Raw genomic sequence first — 21,335 nt, 5'->3', positions numbered from 1 at the left:
GTCTCATACATTGTGGTCAGAAAAGATATTTGATATAATTTCAATTTTCTTAAATTTAGTGAGACTTCTTTTGCAGCCTAGTAAGGGATCTAGTCCAGAGAACTTTACATGTACACTTGAAAATAATTTATATTCTGCTGGTATTGAATGGAGTTTTCTATACATAACAATTAAGTCCATTTCATCTTATGTGTTAAGGACAGTGTTTCCTTATTGATTTTCTATCTGAATGATCTGTCCATTGATGTAACTGGGTTGTTAGTCTCCCTTCCTATTATTGTGTTACTATAAATTTCTGCCTTTATTTCTGTTAATATTTCCTTTATGTATTTATTTGCTCCTATGCTGGGTGTGTGTATATTTCAATTGTTATATCTTCTTGGATTGATCCCTATATAATTGTGTAATGTCCTTCTTTGTCTCTTGATACAGTCTTTGTTGTAAACTCTATTTTGTCTGATATAAGTATTGCTACCCTGGCTTTCTTTTAATTACCATTTGCATTGAATATCCTTTTCCCTCCTCTCACTTTCACTCTGTGTGTGTCTTTAGATCTAAAATGAGTTTCTTATAAGCAGAATATATATGGACCTTGTTTTTGTATCCTTTCAGCTACTCTACGTATTCTGACTGTAACACTTAGTCCATTTACATATAAAGTGATTGTTGATAGGTATGTACTTAGAACTATTTTGTTAATTGTTTTAGAGTTGTTTTTTGTAGTTATTTTTATTCCTTCTATTTTTTGCTAGTTTCCTTTGTGATCTGAAGTATCCTTAGTGCTATATTTGGATTCCTTTCTCTTTTTTGTATATTCATCTATTTTAGATTTTTGGTTTGAGGATACCATGAGGTTTAAATGTAGAGTTTCTGATCTCTTAAGCTCAAATGCATTTTAACAACCCTGCATCCCCACTTCAAGTTTGCTGTTTTTGAAATCATATTTTACATCTTTTTGTTTTGTGTAGCCCTTACCTGCTTATTGCAGATTATAGATGATTTTCTCTACTTTTGTCTCTTAATCTTCCTACTAGCTTTATACATTGTTGATTTACTAGCTTTACTATATATTTGCCTTTACCAAAGATATTTTTTTTCTTTTGTGATTTTCATATCTCTAGTTGTGGTCTTTTCTTTTCTGCTTACAAAAGTCCCTTCAACATTTCATGTAAAATTAGTTTGGTGATGCTTAACTCTTTAGTTTTTGCTTGTCTGTAACCCTTTTGATCTCTCCATCAAATCTGAATGAGAGCCTGGCAAGGTGAAATATCCTTTGTTGTAGGTTTCCCCTTCTCATTACTTTAAACATATTGTACCACTTCCTTCTGGACTGCAGAGTTTCTGCTAAAAAATCAGCTGATAGCCTTACGGGAGTTCCCTTGTATATAACTTGTTGCTTTTCCCTTGCTGCTTTTAATATTTCCTCTTATCTTTAATTTTTCCATTTTAATAAAATGTGTCTTAGTGTGGCCCTCTTTGAATTGATCTTGTTTGGGACTCTTTGTGAATCCTGGACTTAGATGTTTCTTTCCTTTCCCAGGTTAGGAAAGTTTTCAGCTATTATGTCTTCAAATATGTTCTCTGCCCCTTTCTCTCTCTTTTTTCCTTCTGAGACCTCTATGATGCAAATATTACTACACTTAATGTTGTTTAGATATTTACTAAACTATCCTCATTTCTTTTTATTCTTTTTCCTTTTTTCTTGACAGCTTCAGTAATTTTTACTACTCTGTCTTCCAGCTTGCTGATCCATTCCTGTGTACCACTTAATAGACTACTGATTCCTTCTAGTGTATTTTTTAAACACTTTTTATTGATTTATAATCATTTCACAATGTTGTATCAAATTCCAGTATACAGCACAATTTTTCAGTTATACATTAACATATATATATTCATTGTCACATTTTTTTCTCCGTGAGCTACCATTAGATCTTGTATATATTTCCCTGTGCTATACAGTATAATCTTGTTTACACATTCTACAGTTTTGAAGTCCCAGTCTATCCCTTCCCACCCTCTGCCCCCTTGGCAACCACCAGTTTGTATTCTATGTCTATGAGTCTGTTTCTGTTTTGTATTTATGCTTTGTTTGTGTTGTTTGTTTGTTTGTTTGTTTGATTCCACATATGAGCGATCTCATATGGTATTTTTCTTTCTCTTTCTGGCTTACTTCACTTAGAATGACATTCTCCAGGAGCATCCATGTTGCTGCAAATGGCATTATGTTGTCGGTTTTTATGGCTGAGTAGTATTCCATTGTATAAATATATCACCATTTCTTTATCCAGTCATCTGTTGATGGACATTTAGGCTGTCTCCATATCTTGGCTATTGTAAATAGTGCTGCTATGAACATTGGGGTGCAGGTGTCATCCTGAAGAAGGGTTCCTTCTGGATATATGCTCAGGAGCGGGATTCCTGGGTCATACAGTTAAGTCTATTCCTAGTCTTTTGAGGAATCTCCACACTGTTTTCCACAGTGGCTGCACCAAACTGCATTCCCACCAGCAGTGTAGGAGGGTTCCCCTTTCTCCACAGCCTCTCCAGCATTTATCGTTTGTGGATTTTTGAATGATGAACATTCTGACTGTTGTTAGGTGATACTTCATTGTAGTTTTGATTTGCATTTCTCTGATAATTAATGATGTTGAGCATTTTTTCATGTGCCTATTGATCATTTGTATGTCTTCATTGGAGAATTGCTTGTTTAGGTCTTCTGCCCACTTTTGGATTGGGTTGTTTGGTTTTTTCTTAGTAAGTCGTATGATCTACTTATATATTCTGGAGATCAAACCTTTGTCGGTTTCATTTTCAAAAATTTTCTCCCATTCCGTAGGTTGTCTTTTTGTTTTACTTATGGTTTCCTTTGCTGTACAGAAGCTTCTAAGTTTCATTAGGTCCCATTTGTTTATTCTTGCTTTTACTTCTATTCCTTGGGTAGAGTTCTCTAGGAGAACATTTTTGAGATGTATGTGAGGCAATGTTTTGCCTATATTTTCTTCTAAGAGGTTTATTGTGTCTTCTCTTATGTTTAAGTCTTTGGTCCATTTTGAGTTTATTTTTGTGTATGTTGTAAGGGAGTGTTCTAGCTTCATTGCTTTACATGCTGCTGTCCAGTTTTCCCAACACCATTTTCTGAAGAGACTGTCTTTATTCCATTGTATATTCTTGCCTCCTTTGTCGAAGATTAGTTGACCAAAAGTTTGTGGGTTCATTTCTCAGCTCTCTATTCTGTTCCATTGGTCTATATGTCTGTTTTTGTACCAATACCATGCTGTCTTGATGACTGTAGCTGTATAGTATTGTCTGAAGTCTGGGAGAGTTATTCCTCCAGCTTGTTTCTTTCTCTTCAGTAATGCTTTGGAAATTCTAGGTCTTTGATGGTTCCATATAAGTTTTATTATGATTTGTTCTAGTTCTGTGAAATATGTCCTTGGTAATTTGATAGGGATTGCATTAAACCTGTAGATTGCCTTGGGCAGTATTACCATTTTAATAATATTGATTCTTCCAATCCAGGAGCATGGGATATCTTTCCATTTTTTAAAGTCTTCTTTAATTTCCTTCATCAATGGTTTATAGTTTTCTGTGTATAATTCTTTCACCTCCTTGGTTAGATTTATTCCTAGATATTTTATTACTTTGGGTGCTATTTTAAAGGGGATTGTTTCTTTACTTTTTCTGTTGATTCATCATTAGTGTAAAGAAACTGCAAATGATTTTTGAATGTTAATCTTGTAACCTGCTACCTTGCTGAATTCTTTGATCAGCTCTAGTAGTTTTTGTGTGGACCTTTTAGGGTTTTCTATATATAGTAACATGTCATCGGCATATGGTGACACTTTTACCTCTTCTTTTCCAATTTGGATCCCTTTTTATTTCTCTCTCTTGCCTGATTGCTGTGGCTAGGACTTCCAGGACTATGTTGAATAGGAGTGGTGATAGTGGGCATCCTTGTCTTGTCCCAGATTTTAGTGGGAAGCTTTTGAGTTTTTCACTGTTGAGTACTATGCTGGCTGTAGGTTTGCCATATATAGCTTTTATTATGTTGAGATATGTTTCCTCTATACCCACTTTGGTGAGAGTTTTTATCATAAATGGGTGTTGAATTTTATCAAATGCTTCTTCTGCATTTATTGAGATGATCATGTGGTTTTTCTCCTTTCTCTTGTTGATGCGATGTATTACATTGATTGATTTGCATATGTTGAACCAGCCTTGTGCCCCTGGGATGAACCCCACTTGGTCATGATGTATAATCTTTTTTATGTGTTGTTGGATTCTATTTGTTTATATTTTGGTGAGGATTTTGGCATCTATGTTCATCAGTCATATTGGCCTATAATTCTCTTTTTTGGTAGTGTCTTTGCCTGGTTTTGGTATCAGGGTGATGGTGGCTTCATAGAACAAGTTTGGGAGTATTCCCTCCTTTTCAATTGAGAAGGACTGGTATGAGTTCTTCTTTGTATGTTTGGTAGAATTCCGTAGTGAAGCCATCCGTTCCTGGACTTTTATTTGTAGGGAAGTTTTTTTTATTGCTATTACGATTTCATTTCTAGTGATCTGTTTGTTCAAGTGGTCAGTTTCTTCTTGATTCAGTCTTGGTGGACAGTGTTTCCAGAAACTTGTCCATCTCCTCTAGGTTATCCAGTTTGATTCCATATAGTTTTTCATAACATTCTCTTATGATATTCTGTACTTCTATTTTACTTGTTGTAATTTCTCCATTATCCTTTCTTATTTTGCTAATTTGTGCTCTCTCTTTTTTCTTCTTTGTGAGTTTGGCCAAAGGTTTGTCAATTTTATTTACTTTTTCAAAAAAACAGCTTTTGGTTTGATTGATTTTTTCTATGGTCTTGTTAATCTCTATTGTATTTAATTCCTCTCTGATCTTTATTATTTCCTTCCTTCTGCTGCCTTTTGGGGTTTTTTGTTCTTCTTTTTCTAGTTCTTTCAGCTGGTGGGTTAAATTGCTTATTTGAGATTGTTCTTTTTTGAGGAAGGCCTGTATCGCTATAAACTTCCCTCTTAGCACTGCCTTTGCTGTGTCCCATAAATTTTGTGTGGTTGTGCTTTCATTTTCATTTGTCTCAAGGTATTTTTTAATTTCAGCTTTGATTTCCTCATTGACCCATTGTTTTTTTAATAGCATATTGTTTAATCTCCATGCTTTCCTTTTGTTCTCCTTTGTTTCTCTGTTGTTGATTTCTAGTTTCATGGCATTGTGGTCAGTAAAGATGCTTGAGATAATTTCTATCTTCTTAAAATTGTTGAGGTTTCTTTTGTGCCCAAGTACATGATCAATCCTGGAAAATGTTCCATGTGCACTTGAAAAGAATGTATATCCTTTTTTGGGGGGTGTAATTCTCTGAAAATATCCACCAAATCTAATTTTTCTATTGTATTATTTAATTTCTCTGTTGCCTTATTTATTTTCTGTCTGGAAGATGTGTCTAGTGATGTTAATGTGGTGTTAAAATCTCCAACTATGATTGTATTCCCATCAATATCCCCCTTTATCTCTGTTAGTAATTGTTTTATGTACTTAGGTGCTCCTATATTGGGTGCATATATATTAACGAGTGTAATATCCTCATCTTGTATCACTCCTTTAATCGTTATAAAATGTCCTTCTTTATCTTTCTTTATGGCCTTTGTTTTAAAGTCTATTTTGTCTGAAATCAGTACTACAACACCTGCTTTTTTGGTTTTTCCATTTGCATGGAATATCCTTTTCCATCCTTTCACTCTCAACCTATATGTGTCTTTCTCCCTAAAGTGGGTCTCTTGTATGCAGCATATTGAAGGTTCTTGCTTTATTATCCAGTCTGCCACTCTGTGTCTTTTGACTGGAGCATTTAGTCCATTAACATTTACAGTAATTAATGATAGATGTCTGTTTATTGCCATTTTGAACTTACCTTTGCAGTTGACTTGTTATTTCCTCTTTGTTCCTTTCTTCTTCCTTTTGTGGTTTGGTAATTTTCCTTTGTATTATCACGGATTTTATTTAGTTTTTGTGACTCCCTTGTAAGTTTTTGGCTTGTGGTTACCCTTTTTTGTTCAGTCTATTAGCCCATTACTATAACTGTTTTTATTAAGCTGATAGTAACATGATCTCAAACTCATACTACTGAGAACAAAAAATTTTAAAAAGAAAGAAAAAATATATTCTGTATGTTCCTGCCTCCCTCTCCCAATGATTTAGATGTCTTCTTTTACAATTTCATGTTTATTTGTAGTTCATGAGTTATCACCTTTCCAGTTGTGAGTTTCTCATTTCTGTAGCATCCTGCTGCTTTTCTATTTAGATTAGACCTTTCAATGTTTCTTTTAGCATGGGTTTAGTGTTTCTGAACTCTTGTAGTTTTTTCTTGTCTGTGAAATTCTTTGTTTCCTTCTATCCTGAAGGATAGCCTTGCTGGATAAAGTATCCTAGGCTGCATCTAGTTTTCATTCAGGACTTTGAATATATCTTGCCACTCCCTTCTGGCCTGTACTGTTTGTGTAGAGAAAAAATATGGAACACTTCACGAATTTGCGTGTCATCCTCGTGCAGGGGCCATGCTAATCTTCTCTGTATCATTCCAATTTTAGTATATGCGCTGCTGAAGCAAGCACTTCTAGTGTTTTTTTAATTTCAGTTACTGTATTCTTCTTCATGTTTATTTGGTTCTTCTCTATGTTCTGTAACTCTTTGCTAAATACATCTAACTTCTCATTCTGTTCATCCAATCCTTTCCTGAGTTCCTAGAACTTCTTTGTGATTACTACCTTGAACACTTTTTTGGGTAGGTTGCTTACCTCCACTTCACTTAGTTATTTTTCCTGGATTTTATCTTGTTCCTTCATTTCGAATATGTTCCTCTATCACCTCATTTTGCCTAATTTGCTGTTTTTGTTTCTGTGGCTTGATAGGTTGGTTATATTTCATGACCTTGGAGATGTGGCCTTTTGTAGGAGACTACCTATGTGTCCCAACAGTGCACTCTGCTCTGGTGCTCTAGTCACCAGAGCTGTATTGTCTTAGGGATATCCCCTCTATGGGCTACATAGGTCCTACTGTTGTGGTGGGCTGACTACTGTGGGCAGTCTGGTAGGCTGGTTGGCCCCTTGTCTGGTTGGTTTCCAGGCCTCACCTTGTGTGGGGGATGTCAGCTCCAAGTGGATGGGGCCAAGTCATGAGGTGGTTGGCTATTGAGCCCTCAGTGAGTGCCAGGGCTAGTGCTGGCCCACTGGTTGTCTGAGCTGGATTCTGTGGTGGTTGGTTGTGGGGTAAGTGGTCCTTGCTAACTTGCTGGTGGGCAGGGTTGATTCCTGACATAACTGGCTGCAGCATCTGGGGTATCCCACAGCTGGTGTCAGTGTGCTGATGAGTGAGACTGGATCCCACAATGACTGTCTGTGTGGGTCCAAGTTGTCTTAGTGCTGGTGTTGGTCTGCTGGTAGGCAGGACTAAGGCCCAAGGAGTTCTGGGGCTAGTGCCAGTTCACTGTTGGGTAGATCCAGGGGGTCATGGAGTTGGTGTGTTGACCTTCTTTTGGGCGGGCCCAGGGCCCAGGGTGTTCTTAGGCTGGTGTGTGCCCACTTGTGGATAAAGCTTGTCCTGGAGCTAGTGCTGGCCACTGATTTGCAGAGCCAGTTCTGGGGTCTCTGGATGCAGGGCCCTGGTGTTCTTGGAGTTGGTGCCAGTCCACTGGTGGGTGGAGCCAGGTCCCTAGGACTGGCTGTGAGGACCCTTGGGAGTCCTGTGGTTAGGTCCAGTGCACTGGTGTGTGGGGCCAGGTCCTGGGTCCTCTGATTTAAGGGCTGGGTCACAGAGTGGCTGTTGGCTCAGGAGGGACGTCTTAATGTTTTTGGGTGGGGCTGTGTCCATGCCCAGCTAGCTACTTGGTCTGAAGCATCTCAGTACTGGTGCTAAGTGGCTGGCAGTTGGGGCTGGGTCCCTATGCTACTAAGCTAGAGGGAGGATTCCAAAATGGCCCTTGCCAGCACCTGTGTCTGTGCGATAGAACGAGCTCCCCAGAATGGGTGCTGCCAGTGTCTATGTCCCAAACATGAGCTCCAGTTGCCCCTCTCTGGGAGACTTTCAGATCATTGGGTGAGTCTGACCCAGGTTCCTTTCCAATTTTTGTGCACCCTTTAAGAGTAGAGTCTCTTTTTGTCACATTCCTATGGCTCTCCTGAAATTAATCTCTCTTGGCCTTCAAAGCCAAACTTTCTGGGGTCTTATTTTCCCAGTGCAGGCCTCCCAGTCTTAGGAGCCCAATCTTGGACCCCTCATTCCTTGGGGAGAAAGTCTACATTATCCTCCCATTTGTGGGTCACTCATACAGGGGTATGGGTCCTGACTATACTGCATCTCCACTGCCCAACCCAACTCATTGTGGTTTCTTCTTTATACCTTTGATTGTAAAACTTTCATGCTAGCCTTCTGGTCTTTCTCATTAAGACCAGATGTGTAAATAGTTGTAATTTTGGTGTGTCTGTTTGAGGAGGTGAGCTCAGGTTCTTCCTTCTCTGCCAATTTGACCACTCCTGGCTGTTGATGACATTGTATTATATATAGAAAACCATAAGGACTCTACCAAAAAAACTGTTAGCATTAATTTAAAAATTCAGTAAAGTTGTAGGATTCAAAATCAACATACAAAAGTCTGTTGCATTTGTAGACACTAATAGGAAATTATCAGAATGTCAAATTAAGAAAACAATCCCATTTATAATCGCATCAAAAAGAATAAAATACCTAGGGATAAATATAACCAAAGGAGTGAAAACCTGTACAATAAGACATTGATGAAAGAAACTGAAGACACAAATAAATGGAAAAATATTTCATGCTCATGGATTGGAGAATATTGCTAAAATGGACATTGTACACAAAGCAATCTATTGATTCAGTGCAATCCCTATCAAAATTCCAAGGACATTTTTCACAGAAAGAGAACAAATGATCCAAAAATTTATATGATACTATAAAAGCCCCTGAATACTAAAGCAGTCTTGAGAAAGTAGAACTAAACTGGAGGCATCATGCTTCTTGATTTCAAACTATTTCAAAGCCATAGTAATCAACACAGTATAGTATTGGTATAAAAACAGACACATAGGTAAATGGAATAGAATAGAGAGCTCAGAAAGAAACCTATGCATATATGGTCAGTTTATTGAAGGCAAAGGGGTTAAAAACATACACTGGGAAAAGGACAGTGTCTTCAATTAATGGTGCTGGGTAAACTGTACAACCACATGCAAAAGAATGAAATCATACCACTATCTTACACCATACACAAAAATTAACTCAAAATATATTAAATATTTGAATGTAAGACCTAATACTATAAAACTACTAGAAGAAAACATGGGCAATAAACTAATTGACATCGGTCTTGGTAATGATTTTTTTTTTAAATTTGGCCCCAAAAGCAAAGGGAACAAAAGCAAAAATAAATAAGTGGGACTACATTAAATGAAAAGCTTCTGCACAGAAAAAAAAAAGACTATTAAGAAAATGAAAAGACAACCTACTACTTGGGAGAAAATATTTGCAAATCATATCTCTGATAAGGGGTTAATATTTAGAATAAAGAATTCATATAATTCAATAGCAAAAAAACACTAAATGATCCAATTAAAAAATGGGTAGAGTATCTGAATACATTTTTTTCCCATGAAGACATACAGATGGCTAACAAGTAAATGAAAAGGTGCTTCACAGCACTAATCATCAGGGAAATGTAAATCAAAGCCAATGAGATATCACCTCATACCTGTCAGAAAGGTTATTATTAAAAGAAAGAATTAACAAGTGTTGGCAAGTATGTGGAGAAAAGGGAACCTTTGTGTACTGTTGGTAAGAATGTAAATTGGTGCAACCACTGTGAGAAACAGTATGATGATTCCTCAAAAAATTAAAAACTGAACTACCATATGATCCAGAAATTTCACTTATGGGTATGTATCCAAAGAAAACGAAGACACTTTAACTCAGAAAGATATATATACCTCCATGTTTGCTACAACATTGTTTGTAATAGGCAAGCTATGGAAACAGTGTAAGTTTCCACTGACAGATGAATAGATAAAGAAGATGTGGTATACATAAACAATGAAATATTATTTGGCCATAAAGAAGAATTAAATCTTGCCTTTTTGGCAACATGGATGGACCTTGAGGATGTTATGCTAAGTGAAATAAGTCAGAAAAGGCAAATACTGTATTATCTCACTTATATGTGGAATCTATAAAACCACAATCAAGCTCCTAGATATAGACAATAGATTGTTGGTTGTCAGATGTGGGGAGTGTGGTGGACAAAATGGGCGAATGGAGTCAAAAGGTAGAAACTTCCAGCTATAAAATGTCCTGGGAATGTAATGTACAGTGTGGTAACTATAGTTAATAATGCGATATTGCATATTTGAAAGTTGCCAAGAGAGTAGGTAGTATAAAAATACCTAATCACTATTTTGCGCACATGAAATTAATATAACATAATTTTGCATGTGTGCAACATAGTGATTAGATATTTTTATACATTATGAGATGATCACTGTTATAAGAGCAGTTACCATCTATTAATCATAAAAAACTGTTACAATATTATTGACTATATTCCCTATGTGTACATTACATTCCTGTGATTTTACAGCTAGAAGTTTGTACCTCTTAAGTTCCTTCCCCTATTTCGCTCATTCCCCTCAACCTCTTCCACTCTGTCAACCACCAGTTTGTATGAGTCTGTTTCTGTTTTGTTTTGTTTGTTCGTTTGTTTTGTCTTTCAGATTCCACATGTAAGTGAAATAATACAGGATTTGTTTTTGTCTGTCTGACTTATTTCACCCAACATAATACCCTCTAAGTCCATTCACATTGTCACGAATGGCAAGATCTCATTCCTTTTTAATGGCTGAGTGATATTCCATTGTGTGTGTGTGTGTGTGTGTGTGTGTGTGTGTGTGTGTGTGTGTGTGTGTGTATTACATCTTCTTTATCCATTCATCTATGGATAGACACAGAATCCATCCATACCTTGGCTATTGTAAATACATGTATCTTTTCAAATTAGTGTTTTCATTTTCTTTGGATAAATATCAAGAAGTGGAATTGCTGGATTATATGGTAGTTCTGTTTTTAGTTTTTTGAGGAACTCTCATAATGTTTTCCATAGTGGGTGCACCAATTTACATTCCCACCAACAGTGCACAAGTGGTCCCTTTTCTCCATGTCCTTGCCAACACTTCCTGTTTCTTGTCTTTTTGACAGCAGTCATCTGACAAGTGTGAAGTGATATCTCATTGTGGTTTTTATTTGTATTTCCCTGGTGATTAATGATGTTGTGCACCTTTCCCTGTGCCTGTTGGCCATCTGTATGTCTTTATTGCAAAATGTCTATTCAGGTCCTCTGCCCATTTTTTAACCAAGTTTTTTTAAAATATTGAGTTGTATGAGTTATTTATATATTTTCCATATCAACCCTTTATTGGATATATCATTTGCAAATATCTTCACCCATTCAGTAGGTTGTCTTTTTTTTTGGTTGGTGTTTTCCTTCACTTTTCAAAAGCCTTTGTTTTATGTAGTCCCTTTTATTTATTTTTGTTTTTGTTGCCCTTGCCTGAGGAGACATACACAAAAAATATGTCAAAGAGCTTACTACTTATGTTTTCTTCTAGTTTTATGGTTTTGGGTCTTACATTTAAGTCTCTAATTCATTTTTAGTTTATTTTTGTATATATGCAAGAAAGTGGTCCAGTTTTGTTCTTTTGCATGTAGATGTCCAGTCTTATTGAAGAAACTGTCTTATTCCCATCATATATTCTTGTGTCCTTTGTCATAGATTAATTGAACATATGAGTGTGAATTTATTTCTGGACTCTCTTGATCTGTTCCATTAATCTCTGTGTCTTGTTTTTGTGCCAGTACCATACTGTTTTGAATTCTGTAGCTTTGTGGTATAGTTTCAAGTATATGAGTGAGACACCTCTAGTTTTGTTCTTCTTTCTCAAGCTTGCTTTGGCTGTTAGGAGTCTTTTGTGTTTTCATTTTAAAAATTCTATTTTTTTTTTCTAGTTCTGTGGAAAACGCCATTGGTATTTTGAGAGGGATTGCATTGAATCTGTTGATTGCTTTGGGTAGTACGAACATTTTAACAATATTGACTTTTTCAATCCATGACCATGGTATATTTTCCCATTTTTGAATGTGTCATCTTCAATTTCTTTAATCAATGTCTTACTGTTTTGAGACTACAGGTCTTTTACTTCCTTGGTTAAATTTATTCCTAGGTATTTTATTATTTTTAATGTAATTATAAATGAGATTGTTTTCTTCATTTCTCTTTCTGGCAGTTGACCATTAGTGTATAGAAATATAATAGGTTTCTGTATATTAATTTTGTATCTATAAATTTCTGAATTCATTCATTAGCTCCAGTAGATTTGGGGTGGAGTCTTTGATGTTTTCTATATATAGTATTCTGTCATCTGAAAATAGTGATTGTTTTACTTCTTCCTTTCTGATTTTTATGCTTTTTATTTCTTTTTTGTGCCTCATTGCTGTGGTTAGGACTTCCAATACTATGTTGAATAAGCATAGCAAGAGTGGTCATCTTTGTCTCATTCTAATCTTAAAAAAAGCTTTCAGCTTTTCACCATTGAGTATGATGTAGCTATGGGTCTGTCATATATGGCTTTTTATTATGTTGAGGTATGTTCCCACAATACCCACTTTGTTGAGAGGTTTTTCTTTTTAATCATAAACTGATACTGAATTTTGTCAAATGCTTTTTCCTGCATCTATTGAGATGATCATGTGATTTTTATCTTTCCTTTTGTTAATTTGGTGTATCACACTGATTGGTTTATGGATGTTATACTATTCTTGCATCCCTAGCATGAATCCCACTTGATCATAGTGTATGATTCTTTTAATGTATTGTTGAATTTTGTTTCTTAATATTTTGTTGAGGATTTTTACATCTATATTTATCAAAGATACTGGCCTGTAATTTTCTTTTTTGTAGCATTTTTGTCTGGTTTTGGTATCAGGGTAATGATGGCCTTTTAGAATAAGTTTGGAAGTATTCCATTGCCTTAATTTGGGGAGAATAATTTGAAAATTATAGGCATTAACTATTCTTTAAATATTAGGTAGAATTCACTTGTGAGGCCATCTGTACCTTGACTTTTGTTTGGGGGGAGTTTTTTTATTGCTGATTCAATTTCATTACTAGTAATCAATCTATTCATATTTTCTATTTCTTCATGATTCAGTATTGGAAGATCATATAGTATAGAAATTTTTCCATTTCTTCTAGGTTGTTTAATTTGTTGACATATAATTGTTCATAGTATTCTCTCGAGATATTTTGCATTTCTGTGGTGTCAGTTGTAATTTTTCCTCTTTCATTTCTCATTCTATTTCTTTGGGCACTCTTTTTTGTCTTGATGAGCCTTGCTAAAGTTTTGTTGATTTTGTTCATCTTTTCAAAGAACCACCTCTTATTTTCATTGATCTTTTGTATCTTTTTAGTCTCTATTTCACTTATTTCCTCTATGATTTATTATCTTGTTCCTTCTACTAACTTTGAGCTTTGCTTAGTCTTCTTTCTGTAGTTCCTTTAATGTACATTTAGATTCTTTATTTGAGATTTTTGTTTCTTGAGGTAGGCCTGCATCAGTATGAACTTCCCTCTTAGGACTACTTTTGCTGTATCCTATAGATTTTGGACAGTTATGTTTCCATTTTCTTTTGTCTCAAGGTATATTTTGATTTCTTCTTTGATTTCTTTGTTGGCCCATTGGTTGTTTAGAATAATGCTGTTTAGTCTCCAAGTGTTTTTTTTTTTTTCCAGTTTTCTTCTTGTGGTTGATTTCTAGTTTCAGTGTTGTCAGAAGAGATGTTTAATATGACTGACTCTGATCTTCTTATATTTAGTGAGACTTATTTTGTGGCCTAATGTGATGTATCTGGAGAATGTTCCATGTGCATTTGAAAAGAATATGTATTTTGCTGCTTTTTGATGGAATGTTCTATGTATATATCTATTAAGGTAATCTCATCTGTGTTATTTAAGGCCAGTGTTTTCTTATTGATTTTCTGTCTGGATAACCTATTCATTGACATAACTGGGGTATTAAAGTCCCCTACTATTATTGTATTTCTATTTCTCCAGTTACTTCTGTTAATGTTTGATATATATATATATTCTCCTCTGTTGAGTACATAAATGTGCTCCTCTGTTGAGTACATAAATGTTTACAAATTTCTATTCTCTTGTTGGATTGACCCCTTTGTCATGATTTAATGCCCTTCCTTTTTGTTACAGTCTTTTTTTAAAGTATATTTTGTCTGATATAAGTGTTGCTACACTAGCTTTCTTTTAATTTTCATTTGCATTGAATACCTTTTTCCATCCTATCACTTTCAGTCTGTGTGTGTCTTTAGACCTAAGTAGTTTCTTGTAGGCAGCATATACATAGGCCTTGTTTTGTATCCACTCAGCCACTCTATGTCTTCTGGTTGGAACATTATTAGTTCATTTAAATTTAAAGTGATTATTGATAGACATTTACTTGTTGCTATTTTGTTAATTGTTTTCTGGTTGTTTTTTGTAGTTTTTCTCTGTTCTTGTCTTCTCCTCTTGGTTTCTTTCTTTGTGTTTTAATGGATTCCTTTAGTGTTATGTTTAGGTTCCTTAAGAAAGTACATCTTACAAGTTCTCATCACAAGAAAAAATATATAACTATGTATAGTGATTGATGTTAACTAGACTTATCGTGCTGATAATTTCACAATATATGCAAATATCAAATCCTTCTGTTGTACACCTGAAACTAATGTAATGTTTATTTCAATTATACCATAATAAAAAAGAAGAATCTGATTGTCCTCTAGATCTCTTTTAATTGCTCTTGCATAATTAGTCCAGGTTCATGTCATCTAGGAACTGTGTAATTTTCCAGGAAGTAGTCATTGAGGATATCAAAAATCTGGAAAGTATGCCATTAGTAGGGAAGGCAGCAGAGTCTCAGCTTTTTCATTTCCCAGTTGTTTGACCTTGAGCAAGATCCTTTACCTCTCTGAGCTTTGGTTTTCTTGTTTCTAAAATGAACTTAATAACGTGTTCCCTACCATACACTGTTGTTGTAAGGATTAAAGTATAATAACATTATCAGGATTAGCAGGATAGCAAGTAAACTCCCCATTCTTTAGACCACTAAAATTGTGCCCTAGGACTGGCATCTACTCAATGCCTGTGATGAATATCTTCTGAAAGCCACCTGTGAAAGGAACAGAATTCAAAGGCCACACTCAGGAATGGTGCAGACTCAAGACAGAGAGAGAGGTTGAGTCAAGGGTATGTGTTTGATGCCTAATCTCAGAAAGGGAGTTTTGAATACTAAGTACTTAAATTTTGGAACTGGAACAAAATGGTAATCTATGTTATCCTTTTCTCACCCCACTCATGTTTTTTCTTTCTTCTGTTGTCGTTCCAGGTGCATGATGACTGCCGGAAACGGTTTTCCAAGGAATGCTGGTTTGGAAGTCATCACACATCAGTCATTCCTCCCACTGCCCTCAGTGACCCCAAAGGTGATGGTGAGTAGCTAAACTTTAACCTCAGAAATACATTGGGGAGGGAGGGAAGGTGCAAAGCCTGGGGAAAAGGACTGCAATTAAATTAATTTGCTCAACCAGTCAAATATTTCTGGGAGTATGAGTGTGCATATGTGTAGAGACAGCTTATGTTTTTCATTAGATCTTTGCAATGGTGAACATTGATATTTATGGTGTATATGTATGTGGGCATGTTCTCTGGAGCCTCTGTCACAGTTGTTTCCAAATAATCAGAATTGATTTCAGCTTTTTCATGATTTCCAGACACTAGATAATCCATGAAATAATTTTGTTTGCTTGCTGCCTACTTCATTGCCAAGGAAAATCCAGTATTAGCTGGGAGCAAAAAAACGAAAATAAAGAAGAGTATATAGTTTCCTTAGTCAGAGGACAGAAGGGAGTAAGGATTTCTGTAGCCATTACAACAGTTCTAGAACTAGACATAGCACACATGTACATGTGTGCACATACATGTACACACACTCTGAGCCGCTCTAGTCTCTTCTAGTTCATTTCTCAACTCCAACACAGATACAGACAGACATTGGTACATGGAATGAGCCACTCACACAGTTTTCTGCAGGAAAGCATAGTCATATGTCCCCATAATGACATGCACAGACACATGTCCCTCACTCAGTGATGCATCTACTCAAATATTTGAACACTCAATATTCAAAACTCACTGTCTAAGATTTAGTCATATCTTATTCTCTAGATTGCTTATCACTGAGCCTTACCTATAGGCAGTATTCAGTAACTGGATTAATGAATTCATGTAACAAATCTTGACTGTGCATATATCATGTATCTTGGTTTGAGTTAAGTGCTAGGGATACAGAGAACTCACAGTCTAGAGTGGGAGACATATATTGATGAATTATAATGTAGTCAGAATATGTATGACCAAGACAGCATCCCTGATTCATATAGGGGCAAAAGAGTATAATGCAGTTTGTCAAATGTGAGAATGCACTAGAATCATCCAGAAGGCTTGTTAAAACACAGATTTCTAGGCCCTACCCCCAGAGCTTTTGATTCAGTAGATCTGGGTAGGGCACAAGAATTTACATTTCTAAAAAGTCCCCAGAGCAAACTCCTGGGGGACTCCATCCCCCTGGAGCAAACTCCATCATTTTACTAACTGTGTGAACTTGGGCAAGTTACTTAGCTTCTCTGTGCCTCATGTATCATTTGTTTTCTGCCAATAGGGAATAAAAGTTATACTCAGGTTCATTATGAGGGTTAAATGAGGAACAGTAAGCCACCTGTATGCTAATTTAACATCCTTCTGTGGTATGAACTGAACAAATTTGAGAGGGACTGTTGGCTCGTTGGTTTGGGACACTGTGATTATATTACTGTAGCTCAAAGAAGCATGAGCTTTTTTTTTTTTTTTTTTTTTTTTTTTTTGAAAGGCTCTTCCAGTCTGTTGATTCATCTGAAGCTTAAAGTCAGCTGAATCCCCTAAGCCCTTTTCACACTTGATGTTGCCAAGCCAAGAGTCTATTGTCCTGTTCTGCTGCAATTTACATCCTTGAGCCTAAAGGCCAAGCTTCACATTTATCCCCTTTTCAGCTTGTTGACTTTGACCCAACTGCCTGTTATGGTCATTTTTCAGTCTTGACTCTATCATCTGGTGGCTCTCTCTCCCACTTTGGGTGCTTCAAATTTGACAAGCTAGCCTTCTATGTTTTTATTTTAATTGATTAAAATTGCTGAATAGTACAGGACATTCCTTTACAATGAACACCAGCCTGTTATAAAGCAACCTTGTGGGCATGATCATTTAGTTGGCTATGAATCTATTGCTATATTCCAGCCCACAGTACCATCCATTTTTGTTACCTTGTTCGTAGGATTCTCTTGACCAACTTGGCCTTGCTCTAATTCAGATGTCCCCTGACTCTGGGAGGAAATGCTAGATGGAGCCACCCTTGTAGTCTCCTGGGAATGGCTTCCAGTCAGTGCTGCTTCTCCTTGTCTTTCCATCTGTGACCCAATTAGGTTTTATACTGAAGTCTGAGTTACCTGAATTACAGAATTTTCTTTTTATCTAGAAGCTTTCTATCCCCACCCTGGATTATTTTATTAATAATTGCAACATGATGCTGTTGTACCCAGGGAGAGATGAACACCCAACAAAGTTAAGATGTTTGCTTTTGGTTAATAAATAAACCTGGAGGGCAACCAGCTGTGGCACACAGCTGCATTGTCTTGTAGAAGTCCACTGCAGAATTAGTTTGTTCATCTTTTCACCTTTATGAGCCAGTTTATATTTCCTTTTCTCATCGGTGTAACACCTAACTTCTAAACATTGGGCAATATCTTAGTTTTTTGAATAGCCCACTTATCCGATAAGGAAACCTTGGTGCAAATAGCTCACAATAGTTGGACTCAGGGCTACTGCCACCTCACTTTTAGAGAAAGTAACCCAAAGGACCTCTGACACTGTTAAAAAAAAAAAAAACATTGGGGGCATACACAGGTCTGTTTCAGGACCTCTGGCAGGGGGAGTCTTGCTTCCAAGCATCTGTGACAGGTCCACTAGATGTTGGCAGGAAGCTGTTCCCATGAATCCTTTAATTGGGGTACAGACCGGAAGTGCCACACTCACCTGCAGGATGTTGACAAGAGGTTGTTGAGTAAGGAAGGGAAGCACAAGCAGAATCATGTTCTAAGACAAAGGAGAAGACAGGCCAGGCTATGAGTTGGAGCCTGCATTGTTGGTTAGCAGGGGAGCAAGCACATAAAAAGATCCCAACTTTTGACTATTTTCTTCATATATCTTAAGATCTGACCCCTAATGTTTCAATTCCATACTGAATAGTTTCCCCCTTCTTTTTAAACTGTTTCCTCTAACATCTTGTTGTCATTTTATCTGGCTTCTGCCCCCTCCCTGACCTCATCTTCTGTCACTCTCTCCCTCCCTCACTCCACAGCAGCCATGCTATTCTCTTCCCTGTCCTCAGACACCCCAGGTAATCCTCATTCTCTGGATCCTAGCACTTATTCTTCCATCCACCCACCCCCCCAAAAAATCTCTTCCCCCAGATACCTGCATTGCTCACTTCCTCACTTCATTCAAGTCTCATCTCAAATATCACCTCCCCAGAGGTGCTATCCCTCACCACCTTGTCTAAAATAATGCCACCTTCAGTCTCCATCCCTTTCCTGCTTTATTTTCCCTCATATCAAATTATTTTCTATATTTTTTGTCATAGTCTGTCTCCTTCCATTCAAATGTAAGTTCCATAAGAGCAAAGATTGTTTCTATCTTGTCCACCACTGTATTCTCAGAACATAACAAGGACAGGCACAGAGAATGCCCTCAATACATATTTGTTGAATGAATGAATGAGTTAATGTCTTAACTACCATTGTGTTAACATATTACCTTTTGTTAAAAAAAAATGTTGGGGAGAGGGTATAGCTCAGAGATAGAGCGCATGCTTAGCATGCACAAGGTCCTGGGTTCAATCCCCAGTACCTCCATTAAAATAAATGAATAAAAACCCCTAATTACCTCCCTCCTTCCAAAAAAAAAACAAGACAAAACAAAACAAAAATGTTGAAAAGTGTACTACTTTGGGATGAGGTGTTCAGGCAGAGTAATTATTTCCGAGCTATGCTACTAAAGGGACATAGCAGCCTCCTTTTGTAGCTATGAGCCCTAGCAAGCCCTGAAAGTTTGGTGCATGACTGGCTAGGATGCCTTCAAGCTTTGCTGGCCAGTAAGTAGAACTTGGCCCGGAGAGGAAGCCTGCTTTAGATTTTTCCAGGCAAAACAACCATGAAGTCCGCTCAAGTCAGCAGTCTTTCTTCAGGCTCCCTTTTACCCAGGCTACAACAAATGCGCCATTTCCACCCACCTCCCTCCCCTGACCCACCCCATTCAGGAGCAAGCCACAGGCTTTTTCCTCTTTGCATTTATTTTTGCCAGGGCATCCCTGGCAAGTCACGAGCTCAGAGCTTTGGGAGCTCACGATTTGTTTAGCATCTCCTGTGAGTCCATTGCTCACTGCCAGTCTTCCTGCCAACAGGCTGTATGACTCAGCATGAGCTGGCAGGCTTTGCCAATTTAGACTGCTATAACTTCACTTCTCTATGGGGAACTTCAGTGTTGGGGATTATTAAAAGCTTCTCTCTTGTCCAGACAATTTCCCTAGTCTTGTTTCCCCCTGAAAGTTGGTATGATAACTTAGATGACTCTGCCAGAGCCTTTGAGGAGTAATTAAAATTCCCCTCTTCACCCCACAGTGATACGGTCTACCATTAGCTCCTGGCTAAAAGGCAGCCTTTCCTCCACATTTCTCCTGACTATCTTCTCAGTGTGAGAAATGAGATATCCTAGGTAGAGAGAGGACTAGTTGGTGCACTGATCCCCCTCCTGGGCTCTCTACCTTCTCCTTCCTCAGTTTCCCCTTGGCATTTTATTGATCTTTGGTTGTGGCACCAATTTTCTTATCCCTTGTGTTCCAACATACTCTTGTGTATGAGGCTGTCTCCCCAGCTTAAGGGCAAGGGATTGACCCCTAGAAGTATTTAGCATGATGATTGGCACGTAGTAGTTGCTCAGCAAATGTTGGTTGCCAGGCAACAGCTGGGCAAAGACCAGCTGTTATTTTTTTTTTAAATAAAAGCCCCTTTGGGTTATGTCTTGATTTCCCCTCTGGTCCTCAGTCTTAGAGACACAAGGAAGCTGTGAGAGGTGTTGGATTCCTTATTACCTTGATTGTGGTGATGGTATCATGAGTGTTGGTGTATGTCTAAACTCATTAAACTGTACACATTAAATATGTGCAGTTCTTTGTATATCAGTGATACCACAGTAAAGCTGTTTCTTAAAAAGTCTGTGAAATTTGATGCTAAGTCATGCCTTGCTTCCATCTCAACAGCCCTTTTCTCTTTTTTTCCCTCTTCTTTCTGTTGTGTGCATGTATTAGGCCAATTAGTAGTATCTTCAGACTTCTGGAATCTCGATTGGTCTTCAGCCTGTTCATGTCCCCTTCTCATCTTCATCAACTCCAAAAGCGGCGATCACCAAGGGATCGTCTTCCTCCGGAAATTCAGGCAATACCTTAACCCATCTCAAGTGTTTGACCTGTCGAAGGGTGGACCTGAAGCCGGGTAAGCATGGGGTATGGGATATGGTTGGGTCTATAGAAGGGACTCCCCCTTGTATGCATTCTAGACTAGGTTAGGCTCCCTGGAATTAGTTCTAGGACCTGGGCAAGAAAGATCTCTTTTCTCAAGTCAGAACACAGACACAACTTTTCAGGTGGATGGCTGGAGAACTTATAGCCCTCTCCCAGAAATCCTTTCAAGCCTATGTCCTACTCTTAGATTTCCTTCACCTTTTCCAGTTGGAAGAGGTAAAACTATGTCTCCTGACTTCAGAGGAGGAGACAAATGGATATTGCTGTCCACATTTCTTGTCACTCATTCTCTCTTTTCCCCGGGGCCAAGTAGATATATCTCTAATACAGGCCTGTTTTATTTGTGGACCGTCTGTCTGTTCAGTCCTGGTTTCTGTGAACCCACTGGCCACTGTGCAAGACATTCTTCCTGGGCCTCAGCTAGTAGATTTGGCTAGGTGGCTAGTAGCTTCCAGAACAAGGTTGGGCACAGAAGAGTCAGGCTGAGTTGAGGCCTGACTGCCAGGATTACCTGTGGGAGAACTGATTATGATCTTAGGGGTTAAGAG

At 37.4% G+C, this 21,335-nt stretch overlaps 1 protein-coding gene and 1 non-coding gene across 3 annotated transcripts in view; one reads left to right on the top strand and one right to left on the bottom strand.

Moving 5' to 3' along the window:
• DGKK (diacylglycerol kinase kappa) overlaps positions 1-21,335 on the top strand; it is a 147,786-nt gene that overhangs the window by 86,933 nt on the left and 39,518 nt on the right. For both annotated transcript variants that reach the window (XM_074359278.1, XM_074359277.1), the window contains exons 8-9: positions 15,508-15,610; positions 20,575-20,758. In XM_074359278.1, the coding sequence (XP_074215379.1) occupies positions 15,508-15,610; positions 20,575-20,758 (287 nt within the window). The remainder of the gene's footprint in view (positions 1-15,507; positions 15,611-20,574; positions 20,759-21,335) is intronic.
• LOC123619485 (U6 spliceosomal RNA) lies at positions 6,518-6,624 on the bottom strand. Its single transcript, XR_006728101.1, has one exon. It is a non-coding gene; the product is annotated as a U6 spliceosomal RNA (small nuclear RNA).

This window comes from Camelus bactrianus, chromosome X, assembly GCF_048773025.1.
Source record: "Camelus bactrianus isolate YW-2024 breed Bactrian camel chromosome X, ASM4877302v1, whole genome shotgun sequence".
NCBI lineage: Eukaryota > Metazoa > Chordata > Mammalia > Artiodactyla > Camelidae > Camelus > Camelus bactrianus.
Note: the sequence above shows the minus strand (reverse complement) of the source record. Positions and strands in the feature narration are given on the sequence as shown.